At 39.6% G+C, this 15391-nt stretch overlaps 1 protein-coding gene across 1 annotated transcript; it reads left to right on the forward strand.

Moving 5' to 3' along the window:
* Positions 1-1217: 1217 nt before the first annotated feature.
* On the forward strand, positions 1218-13693 carry RBM22 (RNA binding motif protein 22). The gene is made up of 11 exons (XM_070739059.1): positions 1218-1373; positions 1886-1939; positions 4040-4069; positions 4803-4935; positions 6456-6556; positions 6724-6896; positions 7518-7718; positions 9317-9481; positions 9616-9704; positions 10762-10896; positions 12749-13693. Exons 1-11 carry the CDS (start codon positions 1320-1322, stop codon positions 12877-12879), a joined length of 1266 nt encoding a protein of 421 aa, XP_070595160.1. The 5' UTR covers positions 1218-1319; the 3' UTR covers positions 12880-13693.
* Positions 13694-15391: the final 1698 nt, after the last annotated feature.

Here is a 15391-nt window from a genome sequence, read left to right on the forward strand (position 1 = left end):
GTTTGGGGTGGGGAGCGATGAAAGTGCGGAGGCCGGCGCCACGGCTGCCCCCACCCCCCCAGTGCCTCCGTTCCCCTCGCGCCCCTGGCTTCTCGCCGCTGACGCCCGCCCTCCCTCCCGCTCGATCTGCCCCTTTCTCCAGCTCGTCCGGCGAGCGCTCGGGGAAAACCTTCTCACAGCGGAGGTCGGAGAAGGTTCTTTGGAACGTCGGGGGTGCGTGCACGCACGCGCCCTATCCCCCAGCCAGTCTACCCGGAAAAGCTTTGCCGGCCTCCGCAGAGAAGGAAGAGAGAGAACAAGAGAGAGAAAGAAAGGAAAAGAGAGAAAGAGATAGCAAGAGAGACAGAAAGAGAGAGAAAGAGAAAGAAAGAAAGAGACAGCAAGAGGGGGGAAGGAGGGAGAGAGAAAGCAAAAGAGAGGAAGAAAGAGAAAGAAAGAAATAGATAGCAAGAGAGACAGAATGAGAGAAAGGAAAGAAAGACAGCAAGAGGGGGGAAGGAGGGAGAGAGAAAGAGCAAAAGAGAGAGGAAGGGAGAAAGAAAGGGATGGAGAGATAGAAAGAGGGAGGGAGAGAAAGAGGGAGGGAGAGAGAAATAGAGCGAGAGGGAGAAAGAGAGATTTTTTTTGTCCAAACTTTTTTGCCCCCCCCCCCTCAATGTTCCCCAGGATTTTGAAAATGTGAATAATGTGCCGCGGCTCAAAAAAGGTTGGGAAACACTGTTCTACATAATAGCTGAATTGCAAGTAATACCTGCGGAATAGGCGATGCTTTGAAGCCGAGCTAGGATTCATCCTGATATACGACGCTGCATTTAAGAGTAGTCAATGCAGTTGTCAACGGTACTGAAAAAATCATCGGTTATTTTAAATGTCCATTGTGATTCTCCCCCCCCCCCCACCTCCAAGACTCTTAGTCTGCAACTAAGCTATAGTTAGTTCTTTCTCTGATATATTTTACTACGAATATATCGTCTATCACCTTCATTGTGTATAGTGTAACTAACTAACTAGCTAGCTAAGTAACTAACTATAAATAAATAAACAAATTAATTAATTAATTAATTCGCCTCCTCTTCGCTCACGCTAGCAGTTAAGTCAGCCCGCGCTTGGAGGTCAGATCTGGGGACAAGCCCAGGGGAGGCGCTTCCGCTTCAACCGGTCAAAAAGAGAGCAACCCAATCTAATAGGGCATTAAAAAAAACCGCCCCCGTACAGCCATTGGTCAAGAACACCGACTATGGAAAAGTACTTCCGGAGTGCAGAGCGCCTACTTCCGGACCCCCTTTTTTAATATACAGTACTACTTTAAGCACAATAAAATGGCGACGTCTCTGGGATCCAACACGTACAATCGGCAGAACTGGGAGGATGCGGTAAACAATATTGTCCTTTGGGGTTGGGTGCCTTGGCTTTGGTAGGAGGGAGAGGGCGGTTCCGGATCGGGCGGTCCGTTGACACCTTCGTGCTTCGTGGCCGAAGAGGCTTCCGATCCGTTGCTCCAGAAGGGATATTGGGAAGCGCGCCGAGACCGGGGCTGCTGCCTGATCTGAGCTTCCTGCGGGAGGATAGAGAAGCCGAGGGGTGCCTGGAGCAAGGCTAGCTTCCTCCCCGGATCAAACGGAAGGCCCGGGGCGGCCCTGTACCTTGATCAGTTTTCCCGGAGGAATGAATCGCGTTTGGCTTCCCTTTCTTTTAGTTTTGAGTATTTGGTTCCTTGAGATCCTGTAGCTGTTCAACAGTGTGTCATTGGAAGAGTTGTGTCCTTGTCTTTTTTCTTTGTTTTTTTAATCTATTCCTTTTGGTTTACAACAGGGTAGTGAAAGAGGTATGCTGTTAACTTGGTCTTGGAATTATTACTTTTAATAATAACTTTTTTTCTCTGTAGGATTTCCCTATTTTGTGCCAGACCTGCCTTGGAGAAAACCCCTATATCCGAATGGTATGTTTGCTTGTAAGGGAATAATACTTAAAACACATGATAAAGAATAAAGCAAACTAGAACTTCATTTCGCACGAATCCCAGCGGCCGATAAGGTCCCACAGAGTTGGCCTTCTGGTCCTGTCAACTAAACAATGTCGCCTGGCAGGACCTAGGGGAAGAGCCTTCTTTGTGGTGGCCCTGGCCCTCTGGAATCAACTACCCCCAGAGATCAGAACTTGCCCCCACCCTCCTTGTCATTCGTAAATTGCTTAAGACCCACCTATATCGACAGCCATGGGGGAATTGAGACATCTCCCCTAGGCTTATATAGTTTTATGGTATGCTAGCGTTGTATGGTTTTTTAAATGATGGTTTTTTAGATGCTTTCTTTTAAATATTAGATTTGTTGCATTATCACAGTTATTATTATTGTTGTGAGCCACCCCGAGTCTGCAGAGAGGGGCGGCATACAAATCTAAATTATTATTATTATTATTATTATTATTATTATTATTATTATTATTATTATATCAATACAACACAGCAAATGAGATCACTATGCTGGATTTCGCATTTCATCACCAGTCGGGCGCTTCCCAAGCACCTAGGACTGCGTGATGTAGTGGCGAATTATGTTTGCCGATCCCAGTAAAGCGGCCTTTTGCAATTGACAGATGGAGATTTTGTCAATTCCAATGGTTTTCAAATGTCTGCTGAGATCCTTTGGCACTGCACCCAGTGTTCCACTGGGACCACTTTCACTGGCTTATGCCAGAGTCGTTGCAGCTCGATTTTTAGATCTTCGTATTTCACTAATTTCTCTAGCCGCTTCTCCTCGATTCTGCTGTCCCCTGGGATTGCGATGTCGATGATCCATACTTTCTTTTTCTCCACAATCAGGATGTCTGGTGTGTTATGCTTCAGAATTCGGTCAGTCTGAAGTCAGAAGTCCCACAGTAGTTTTGCTTGCTCATTTTCGACCACTTTTTCAGGCTTATGATCTCATTATTATTATTATTATTATTATTATTATTATTATTATTATTATTATTATTAATTCATAGTTCTTCATGTAACCTGGCAAAAGATCTATATACTCACCATGGATGAGTACTCTTTTCAAGTCCGAGGGTTATCCGAAAAATAAGATTACAAGGCTCTCGTGAAAAATGTTCATGGGGAAGTTGGAATTATTATCGTGTAGCGGGAAGCTAGCAGAAGCGAATAAGCAGTGCCGTGGTCAGTAGATCCATCAATTTGTGTGTGATGGGTGCCGAAGATTTTTCTTGCTGATTGCTGACTTTTGAATTTTTTGGCTGAAGGAGAATGGGTATGGCACCACTGCATTGATTGACGTTTGCTCTCTCGAGTATGGTGATAAGCCCAAGTTTCATCTCATGGCACTATACAGTTGAGAAAAGTTTTGCCTTCAATCTTGAAACGGTTAAGAAATTCTCAGGCGGTACTGACTGTCGATTTTGTGAGCTTCAATAAGCATCTTGGGCACCCATTGCAGCAGCGTTCTTGCCCTTAGCATTCAGGTAGTGTATTACAGCGCACACTTTTCACTTGGAGGGAAACAGAATGAGGATACTCATCTCTAATCTTCATCACAATGCCAGTCGATGATCTACTGACCACTGGCACTGCTCGTTCCCTTCCGCTGACACAATAGTAATACCAACTTCCCCAGCGAAGATTCCACCTGAGAGTTACGTGCCTTGTAACCTTACTTTCCAGATAACCCTCGTACATTAATGACAAGATTTATTTGTATGTATATATGTATCCTTTTTGGCACATTAAAGGTTAGCACCAACTTTGAAGCAGATGACAAGCTAAAATTTCATGGAGATCAAGGAATAGATTTCTGATAGGACTACGATATCTAGACTCTTAGAAGATGAAGAGTGAAGATATCTTATATGTTATATTTTGATTTTAGTAGTGATAGGCGACGTGTTAATTGTCTTCTGTTTTTCCATCTGACAGATGGAAGTTGTACAAAATACAAATGAACTTCTTTGATATTGATGAACAAACAAATCTTGATTTTTGAAATACATTGTATTGGGATAATTATCTATTGTAATATATGTTTTCTTACCTGTATTTTAGACCAAAGAAAAATATGGAAAAGAATGCAAGGTAGGTTTTTCATTTGGAAAAAAAAGACTTATTTAATTGTAAAAATGGCTCACAAAAGTAGGTTGTGGTTGTGTAAATTTATTTATTCATTCAACTTCTATGCTGCCCAAACTATTTATTTGTAGTTTCGCTGTTACTTAGGAAATTGTATAAATCTAGCCATCATCTTAAACTAACAATATTTCCTTGAACGTAGAATATTATGTGAATCCTAAGCACATTTGATTAATTTGGATTAATTTGGATGTGTAAATCTGGTTCGTTAGTGTTATTAAATTAGTTGTTTTTCTTTAAATTTAAATATCTTGGTTCTAAAGGTCAGCATTTTAACTATAAGGGTACTTTAGGCAGTGAAATGTCTATGTGATTAAAAAAACAAAACAACATATCCAGAATCTTCCAATCTTTGAATAATATATGTTCTTTTTAGGAAAGATGGTATTACTTTCAATGTTTATCTTTTAATTTTTATTTCAACAATTTAAGACTGAATCTCAAAACAAATTTTATCAGAACACGGTATATATCCATCCCTTTAATAATGGAAAACTAGATATATGTGCGTATGCCTAAATTGAGATACTGACTTAATGTAAGAATTTATTTGGATGTGCAATATGTCAGCCAGCTAAAATTGCATAAAATATAGGCATGATAGAAATATTTTAAATAAAAAATGCATTAAAATGTATTTTGGCTAGGGTGATGTACATTAATGTAATAATTGTTTCAGATCTGTGCCAGGCCGTTCACGGTTTTTCGTTGGTGCCCTGGTGTCCGTATGCGTTTTAAGAAGACTGAAGTGTGCCAAACATGCAGCAAGCTGAAGAATGTTTGCCAGACTTGCCTTCTGGACTTGGAATATGGTTTGTAGTTATCATTTTATATTAAATCTATGAACATAAAATTAGCACATTATTATTCCAGTACACTAACAATGAACTGCTGTTGCTGGAGATCCGAGTCTGTATACTGAAGTTCTACAAGATTATCTAAATAGCACTAATTTATCAGTTTGGAGAAATTAGTCTGGCATTCTCCTTCTTGAAAGGGCAGACATTACTGATAGTGCTTAATAATAAAAATAAATAAATAGTTTGTCATATAAATGAGTAGGTAAAGTCAATCCCTGTTCTACTGTTTTGAATAAATCAATACTGGAAGCTCTGACCGAAATCAGAAAAGGTACCTTTAATGTTTTTCTCCCAACTTTATCCCACCAAGAAAGGGTGCAAGATCCAGAAAAATATATTATGTAATATATTCACGTACAATTCTTTTTAATATTTTGGTCTCGCTATTCTTTTTCTCTTTGAGGTATTATAATTAATTTTGAAGGGCTGTTAGAAAATGATTTAGGTTGAATATTTTTAGGGACATCTGTGTGAATAGTAATTGTAGATCAGATAAATCAGTTTTGTTTCTTCCCAGTTTGCCCAACTGGGAGTACCGTTACTTTGTACGGTAATCCTGTCTGCTCCAAAGATTGACCATTTTTTTTAATGGTTATTACATCTTAAGGCATTTCTTTCTTAACACCATAGATATTTATGTGTGTTTTGGAATGATGTACAGCTGGTCCTCAACTTACAACCATAATTGAGCCCAAACTTTATGTTGCTAAGTGAAAAATTAACTAAGTGAGTTTTGCCCCATGTTACAACTTTTCTTGCCCCATTCGTGAAGTGAAACACTGCAGTTAAATTAGTAACATGGTAGTCAATGGCTTCCCCATTGACTTTGCTTGTCAGAAAGTTGCAAAAGGTGGTCACATGACCTCAGGACACTTCAACCGTCTTAAATGTGAGTTGGTTGTCAAGCAACCAAATGTAAATCACATGATGTTGCAACGGTCATGAGTAATTTTTTTTCAGAGCTGTTGTAGATTAGATGTGGTCATTAAGTGAACTGTTGTAAATCGAGGACTATCTGTACTGCTATACCCATGTTTAGCATCTTTTTAATATTTGAACCTGAAGAATTGCACAGCCCCAGCGTAGCTGAACGTGAGTTAAGAGAACTGGAATATAGCTACAGTCTCAATGTCGCAGAGAGGATAAATAATTTTGTAAAAAAAATTGATAAAGGAAATTCATGTGATGACTTAATAAATATCCCTCAATTAACAATGCTCATTGTGACCAGAAACTCTATTGTTAAGCAGCACAATCCTAAGTTGAAAAACTTATGTGCTGTTAGTGGCAGCAGTTCCAGCAGTGCAGTGCTGATATTAAATGAGGATCATCCTTAAGTGAGAATCTCATATGTGGGCAACTTCCAGTTTTCTGCCAAAATGCTTAGGAATCACAATCATGTAACTATAGGGACTCTGCAATAGTTGCTAATATGAATATGAATAATTGTGTGTTTTGTTCCTCAATATTAGGTTTACCTATTCAGGTTCGTGATGCTGGACTCTCACTTAAAGATGATATGCCCAAGTCTGATGTTAATAAAGAATATTACACCCAAAATATGGAAAGAGAGGTGAAGAAATGATTTTATTTTTGGTGGAGTAATAAATTAAATGAGCCCAATATTTGGACATGAACCTTCTTGCTATTACTGTATAATGTACACCCATTAAACCACGAGAGGGATGGCATATAAGTTGAATAAAATAAATAACCACCCATATCTGTCCGCTTTTCTAGATCATGAATTCAGATGGCACTCGACCTGTTGGTGCTCTTGGAAAGGCAACATCTACCAGTGACATGCTGCTAAAATTGGCTCGGACCACACCTTACTACAAGCGCAATCGCCCTCATATTTGTTCATTTTGGGTGAAAGGAGAGTGTAAAAGGGGAGAAGAGTGTCCTTACAGGTATAGCCTACTGCAGAAATGTATTAATTTTACAATTTTAAGTTGCCTGACAAGTGGGTAACAAAATTGGATGGATGGATAAGGAAGGAAGGTTTCAAGAGTTTAGGCAGTTACCCAAAAGAAAATAATGTTATGCCTCAACAAATCCAGAAATACCAAAATAGAAACATTGTTTATTGGATTTCTATTCTATTCAATTAGCAGCCAAAGGGAACATTCTCTTTTAATTTTCACTCAACAATCTCTTGCAAAAGAGTCTGTGGACTAAGGGTCTAATAGAATCTGGGTTTTCTTGCTTCTATGGAAAAAATCATTCCAGTGGCTCTCAGGCTATTACTGTTGAGACAATAGTTGTAATCTTTAGATAAGTAATTGACTCTGCTGAATGAGAAACTGTTGGTGAAATTGAAATTCCAGAAATGGTGCTTTTAGAAAATGTCCAATAATTGCATATTATAAAGTTTCCAATATTTGCATATTATGTTATTAATAATCTAGCTTCTTTTTAAGTTCTCTGGATGTTACATTGCCAATTTAATGCCATAGTTTAAACGGCTAGATGAATCAAGTGAATTGAACACCTCTTAATCATATCGTACAATGTTGGTTTTGACCCTTTAGACATGAAAAACCTACAGATCCGGATGATCCTCTTGCAGATCAGAACATTAAAGACCGCTACTATGGCATAAATGATCCTGTGGCTGACAAGCTCCTCAAGAGAGCATCTACAATGCCTCGACTAGACCCCCCTGATGACAAGACCATTACAACCCTGTATGTCGGTGGTCTAGGCGATACTATCACTGAGTCTGATCTTAGGTATGTCTCCATTGCTGGCTTCATTTCTTGTCAGTGTTATAACTCTTTCTTCGAGATTGTCAATCATAAGTGATTTTTCCAGATTTGGTCAAAAATGTATGGAAAGCAATAGATATCTGCATCCACAATTTGCTTCTCAAGGCTTTGTTTTTAGTTTTTATGTACATTTGACATCTATTATTTTTTAATTGAGTTCTCATGCTTAAACTGAGGGAACAAACTCTTTATCTCACCCTGAGACTTCTCTGCATAATAAACTGGTACATCTCTGAATCAGGATAGAATGTTGTTTTTGGAGAAGATATTTATCATGTTTATGTGTCTTGTTGCTCTGAAATAATACAATCCAACAGTGGCAATGAGAAGAGATGCCAAATGAAGGTTTTTAATAGAATAGCAGTTAAAGTGTTACCAGCATCTTACTATACTGTTGACTAATGATTCTTTGGCAATATTAGCAAATTACAAAGTATTCTTTCGATTCATCAACATGCAATACTGTTTTATTAATCAATTGCTTTACATATTCATACACATACGTGTGTGTGTGTGGTTTGTGTGTGTGTGTGTAGGGCTTGGCATCTTCGGGTCTTCCCATGTAAGATTGATAGAATCTTGGTGACGTTTTGACAAGGTTCCACTCATCACTTTCAGGCTGGTGCTTTCGGATTTGTGTTAGGGCAAACAAAACTTGGTCTGAGCTGCTGTCCCTCTATCAATAATGGTGGGGTCTGTGGAGTGCTGGTTCAAAAGCTGCAAACGGGTTGTTTGCCTGTGTTGTAACATCTTGATTAGCTGATGGGTTAACACCTTGAGTAGTTGATGCAGTTGATGTTTGCAGATTGAAGTGATATCCTGAGTAGTTGTTGCAGTTGATGCATGCAGACTACTCAGCTGTTTTGTAATGTATGTCTGTGATGTAACATTCTGGGTTTTGGTTTGGCTCTGAGTTTGTGGTCTGGCTATGTGTTTATGGTGTGTGTCAGTTTGTTTTGTGTGGATGTTGGAGGGAGGTGCAGCAATTGGAGATGCTGCCGTGGTTTGGCTTCTGGGTGGCGGTTGTATTATGTCTGTGGGGTGGGTGTGGGTTTGGGTCTTGTGAGGGTGATTGGTAGCGGCGTCCTGTGTTGTTCTGGGTTCGGTGTCAATTTTCATGGCTGGGATTCGTTTGTTTATTAGAGCTAGTTTCCAGATGTCTGGTAGGTGGGAGGTATGGTCACGTTTATTCATGTTTTGGGGGTGTTTCTCTATTTCAATGGCTTCCATAATTATTCTTTTGTTGCAGTGTTCGGTCTTGGAAATTAATTTAGTTCTTTCATTAATTAAAGATGATGAGTGGGACCTCGTCGAAACGTTGCCAAGATTCTATCAATCTTATACGAGGAAAGACCCGAATACACCAAGACCTACATACCTATACACGTGAACATCTACAAAAAAACACACACAGAGTTTTAAATAGCATTAATTATATATAATTAATTAGTGAACAATTTAGAGGCAAACTTTCTTTGCTGGCTATAAAAATCAATTCAGTTTTGTGTGACATAGGTATGTGTATGACCGTGTATTACAGTAACAGAATGTTTCCCCTTCAGGAATCACTTCTATCAGTTTGGTGAGATTCGGACAATAACAGTGGTCCAGAGGCAGCAGTGTGCATTTATCCAGTTTGCTACCCGACAAGCTGCAGAAGTAGCAGCAGAAAAATCTTTCAACAAACTCATTGTGAACGGCCGCAGGCTTAATGTGAAGTGGGGCAGGTGAGTGAGTAGTGAGTGAAAGCAATACACATTTTTCTACTACTCTTTCATCTAGTATAATTGTTAACTTTGAAGTTCATTATTTGTTAACTTACCAATTGATCATAATTTTGGCATCTTTCCCTGGATTTCAGATCTCAAGCTGCCAGGGGGAAAGAAAAGGAACGAGAAGGGACTACAGAATCTGGTCTAAAACTGGAACCAGTTCCTGGTTTACCTGGAGGTAAGGCAATTGTCTTTTACCAAAGCCATTATGACAGCCTTAGCAAAGGAAAAATACAGAGGTATTTGATTTTTTTAAAATCTAACCTCAAAAGGCAGTTATATTCCCAAAAGGGAATGAAGCAAATAGAACATCTTGTGTGTTGTTTGATTGGCAGTTAAATAAAAAATTAGAATAAGTCTGAATGAAAGCCTTGGTTATTATTTGAAGCCTGCTAATTTAGTTCTTGGAAGGATAAAGAGCTAGGGTTATATTCAAGTGCTTTTGATGCCTCAATATTTTTATTTATTTTAGTGATTCTGAAACCGTTCAAAAGATATGTGTTTTGTTTATTCCAAATATGGGCTTTTCATAAACAGGTCTATGAAGTAATCTGGGATGAGGGAGTGACTGTATGGCTTTACAGCATCTCCCAATCCATGTTGAATCCCTAGTAAATACTGAAGATATTGTGAGATTCTTGATGCTCTCCAAGCTTGGTTGTTTGTTTACTGATATTTCCTTACACCACTAGAGAGCATCATTGCTGTGAGCGTGCGGTTTGCTGGCAGGGCAAACTACCTATAAACAGATAAGAAACCCCACATTTAGTCACATTGATGATGCTACGTAGTAGCAATAGCAATAGACTTCACAGTGCTTTACAGCCCTCTCTAAGCTGTTTTACAGAATCAGCATCTTGCTCCTAGGTCGGTCCTCATTTTACCCACCTGGGAAGGATGGAAGGCTGAGTAAGCCTTGAGCCTGGTGAGATTTGAACTGCCAAATTGCAGTCAGCCGGCAGTCAGCAGGAGTATCCTGCAGTACTGCAGTCTAACCACTCTGCCACCATGCCTCTTAGGGTAGCAGGATATTGAAACATCCAAAGCTCAGAGACTAGCAATAATTCCACCGTTCAACTCTGAGCTACTGCTGTTCTGTTCTGGTGGAATGAAGACATCGTTGTGAAAACCGTTAAATGATGCTTTCTTGACCTACCGTAATTTGTTCTGACGGGGTGGGTACCGTGGTCACTGGAAAAAAGTTTTACAACTGACTGAAATCTTGTGCCCTGCAGCTCTTCCACCTCCTCCTGCAGCAGAAGAGGAAGCGTCTTCTGCAAACTATTTCAACCTATCACCCAGTGGCCCTCCAGCTGTTGTAAACATTGCCCTTCCGCCACCACCTGGCATTGCACCGCCGCCACCACCAGGTAATTATTAATTCCGATCCCAAAGAAGCTGATGCTTGATTACTGTTCTTTAAAGCAGTGTTTCCCAACCTTGGCAACTTGAAGATATCTGGACTTCAACTCCCAGAGTTTCTCAGCCAGCGTTTGCTGGCTGGGGAATTCTGGGAGTTGAAGTCCAAATATCTTCAAGTTGCCAAGGTTGGGAAACACTGCTTTAAAGGAATAGAATAGTACATTTCTGTGATGGCGAACCTCTGGCACATGTGCCACAAAGGACACGCGGAGCCCTCTCTGCGGGCACATGAGCCGTTGACCAGCTCAGCTCCACTGCATGTGCGAGCGCTTCCCGCTGCCCAGCTGATTTTCGAGTCAGACAATCTCATGCTTTCTCCTCACTTGCTGTGGTCCTTGCCTTCCCAGATCTCTGGAGATTCCACCCCCATTGCTGTCCGGGCACGCAAGGCTTTCCCCCCTCCCCCAGCTCCATTTGGGGATGGGAGGTTTTTCCCCTCTGCCACTGCTGTTTTGGGATGGGAAGCCAAAACGTGTGTGGGGGGCGCATGTGCAGGCGCTGGGACATGTGGGAGGGGCATTGCACTCAGTGTGTGGGCCCTCAAGCATGTGCGATAGTTCATGCACGCACACTTTCGGCACCTGAAGGGAAAAAGGTTCGCCATCACTGGTATATTCTATTGTCTGAACGTCTTCAGAAATTGTTCAAAAGGATGGGATGGTATTATTTATTTATTTATTTTATTTATTTGTTCGAATTTGTGTGTCTTTTTAAATTATGGGTTTTTAGATTTTTAAATATTAGATTTGTATTGTACATTGTTTTTACTATTGCTGTGAATCGCCCCAAGTCTACAGAGAGGGGAAGCATACAAATTTAATAAATAATAATAATAATAATCACATAAAACCCCTTTGTTATTTCAGCAAGCTTTTACTTTGTTTTCATTTCCAGCCTTTGCAAAACAAAGCTCAGGGGATAAGAAAACAAGCCATCTAAATTATATCTTTTCCTAGACAATTTTTCCGACTTTGCCATATGTCGGAAAAATTGGTCAGATGGTCTTTGATTTACAAACCATTTGTTTAGCGACTGTTGAAACTTTCAGCAGCACTGGGAGGAAAAAAACATTGGTGACAATTTTTTCGCAGTTATAACAGTTGCAGCATCCCTGTGGTCACGTGATCAAAATTCAAATGCTTGGCAACTGATTCATAGATATGATGGTTGCAGTGTCCCTGGTCGTGTCATCACCTTTTGCCACCTTCTGACAAAACAAAGTCAGATTCACTTAATGAACACGTTACTAGCTTAAAAACTGCAGTGCTTCACTTAACGGACGTGGCAAGAAAGGTCATAAAATGGGCAAAACTCACTTAACCGATGTCCCCCTTAGTTATTTGGGGCTCAATTGTGGTTGCAAGTTGAGGACTGCCTGTATATAATTGCCACCGTAATTCTTTAAAAAAATATATACAGTATTGGTGATCCTTTGGAAATGAATTTTGTTTCGAATTTGAATTATAAACCATGCAAAAATCTTCAGGTAATATACGCTTGAAGTAATGATTGATTGATTGATTGATTGATTGAGTTAGTTAGTTAGTTAGTTAGTTAGTTAGTTAGTTAGTTAGTTAGTTAGTTAGTTAGTATGCCGCCCCTCTCCGGAGACTCGGATAAATGATAAAAGTAGAAGTAAAAATACAGTAGCTAGTAAATTAAAAAATAGGAAAGCTCATAATCCAATCATTCTTGTACATTCCAGAGGAGCTGTTGAACCTTCCTTTATTTGCAAAAAATCCCCTTGCTTTTACATGGGAAATGAATCGTGCATAGATAATCTTTTTTTTTCTCTTGCAGGTTTTGGGCCACACATGTTTCATGCAATGGGACCTCCACCTCCTTTCATGAGGGCTCCAGGCCCCATACATTATCCTTCTCAAGATCCACAGAGAATGGGAGCACATGCAGGAAAACACAACAATCCCTAACCCCGCTGACTCCTTTTCTTCGTTTTCTTTCGACAAGACATTTAAATTTGCAGCGTATCACATACAGTTACAATAAATCTCCCTTTTTTTTTCTGTGCACCCAGCACAGATTTTAATCTTATTGTGTTTCATAGCAACAAAAAAACGATCCCTTCTATAAATAACCAGAATTCTTAACCGAGGGCGGGGGAGGAAAAGTGGTTTCTGTTTTTAAAAAGAAAAAAAAATAAGAAGCGTACCTATGATTTTTTAAAAAATAATTTTGCTAGAGTTACAGACACCAGACATGTATTCCATTTTGCACACCCCTGTTAAGTCTTTTGGCCTATTGTTACTTTAAGTCTGCTGATTGCCAGTCAGTCAACGGTGGAATTGACCCAAACCTGCTCAGGTTTTGGACACACCTTCACAGCTCAGTTACTGTATCACTGTTGAAATTAGATTCAGATTCCTCCTTGCACTGAGCTGGACAGGCATAACGCAGAAGGTCTCAGCAGACTCCCATGAAGATCATGCAGATGGGGGTGCCACTTTGTATCAAAGCTGTTTCTGTCATTCATGATCTTGGCTGTAGTACATGTTATCGAAATGTTGAATCAGCATGCTTGCTAATCCTCTGTTACAGAGGAAGCGACCCAGAGTAAAAGTTCCACGGCCTGCATTTGTTACTATAACCTGTCTGGTTTATTCCTGATTCAAATGTTCAATTACTGGGGGTTGTTTTAGATATGTGTTTCATTATTTACTTTGTACCATCTTTTTTTGCCCTTGGTCTGTAACGTGTCTTAGTAAAGAAAATCATATTTTTTACCTATTCTCGAGGGTCATTATTATTATTTTTAATGTTCCTAATTGGTTTCCTCAGTGAGGTTTGAACTTAGGATTTAGTTTCTTTATTTGTTAAATTAATTTGCTGCCTATCTTGCAATGGTGCTATTCTACCTGGCTTATAATAATAAAAAGGATGAAAATGGCAGGAGTAAACAGAACTAAAACAATAAAATAAACAAGCAACACAACAAGAATATTCATCATCCTCTTACCCATTGTCTTCCACTGCAGAATGAAGACCTCTTCTGCATACTTCCAACCAATATGGTCTTGCACTTGTTTTTGCCAATTGCGCCCACAATAATTGCTGGTGTTGATCCATAACAACCAAAGGGATGGATGCGTGGGTGGATGGAGAGCAGACAGAGGAGTGGAGGTGGAGTCTGCCATCAATCCAGCACCACCTCCACTGTGGAAGGCCCTCATTTGGTTCCCAGGCTAATTGGCAGAGCCAGGGCATCAGGTTTTTGCAGAAGGATGTGGAGCAATGCTCACACCTGATCCCTGTCCTAGTGGGACAATTCAGTTAATCAGAGAGCCTGGACCTATGCCATTAAGGACTTTGCAGGCCATAAGTTACACCTTGAACTGTATTTGGAAACAGATAGATGGCCAGTGAAATTTGCAGGGCTGAGGTGCAATATGGGCCATCCATCAGGGTACCAAAGTCTGCTTCCACTTCCCTGCTTTGCATCAACTGAAGTTTCCGAATAGACTTCAAGGATTGTCCTTTACAGAGTGCATTGCACTAGATCTGGTGAGAATTGACCACAGTTGCATAATTGCAGCTGTCCAAAGTGAATATACAGTACAGTACAGTACAATGAACTGTTGTAAGTCAAGGACTACATTTATCACCCAAGAATCTGCTACTATGATCAAAGAGATACTAAAATGTCTAGATTCTAAGAATCTGAAACTTGGATGTTCTGTTTTCCTGGTTTCTTCTTGGTTTTTAAAAAATTATTATTAATATATTGATGGTCTTTGACTGTAATAATAAAGGTCTATATATATTCTTCAACACTTGCTTCATAATCCAGACTGGTGGAAAGATAGATAAACCTATCCCACCATGCATTTTTACTTTTAGGCCTGTTGACATAGCTAAAATTCAAATTGTAGTGTTATAATAGTCAAGTTCTTAACCTGGCAATTTCAGTTTCCAGACTTTTTAAAAGAGGTTGAACATCGACAATTCAAAGAAATGAGTTGCGAGACAAGAAAAAACAGTCGTAATAGATGTCATATTTTTTTTATTTTCTAGCAATTCTTCCAACATCTAGCTTTGAGATATTTCCAAAAAAAAAATCTGGGTATTTTAATTAGACATAAACTAGACAAACATAAATCCACATTTGACCTATCATGTTTTTCAACAACAACATGAAATTCAGTTCGTTTCAACCTGCTTTATTTTATTTTTTAAGTTTAATTTCAATTTTGATGGCTACCCGTCTAATGAAATGGATCTGAGTGGCAATTGGCAGATCCCAAAAGAAAAATAACACCTCAATAAATCTTTAAACAGTAACAAGATTTAAAAAAATATCTTTCCCCCACCATCATGAGAACCATTCTACAGGCTCCGTCATATATTCCAACTCTGATGGAAAAACCAGGACATAAAAGCTGTATGAAGGGCCACCAGTGTTGTGGCCCCTCAAGTCACCATGAGAGA

The sequence above is a fragment of the Erythrolamprus reginae genome, chromosome 2 (assembly GCF_031021105.1).
Source record: "Erythrolamprus reginae isolate rEryReg1 chromosome 2, rEryReg1.hap1, whole genome shotgun sequence".
Lineage (NCBI taxonomy): Eukaryota > Metazoa > Chordata > Lepidosauria > Squamata > Dipsadidae > Erythrolamprus > Erythrolamprus reginae.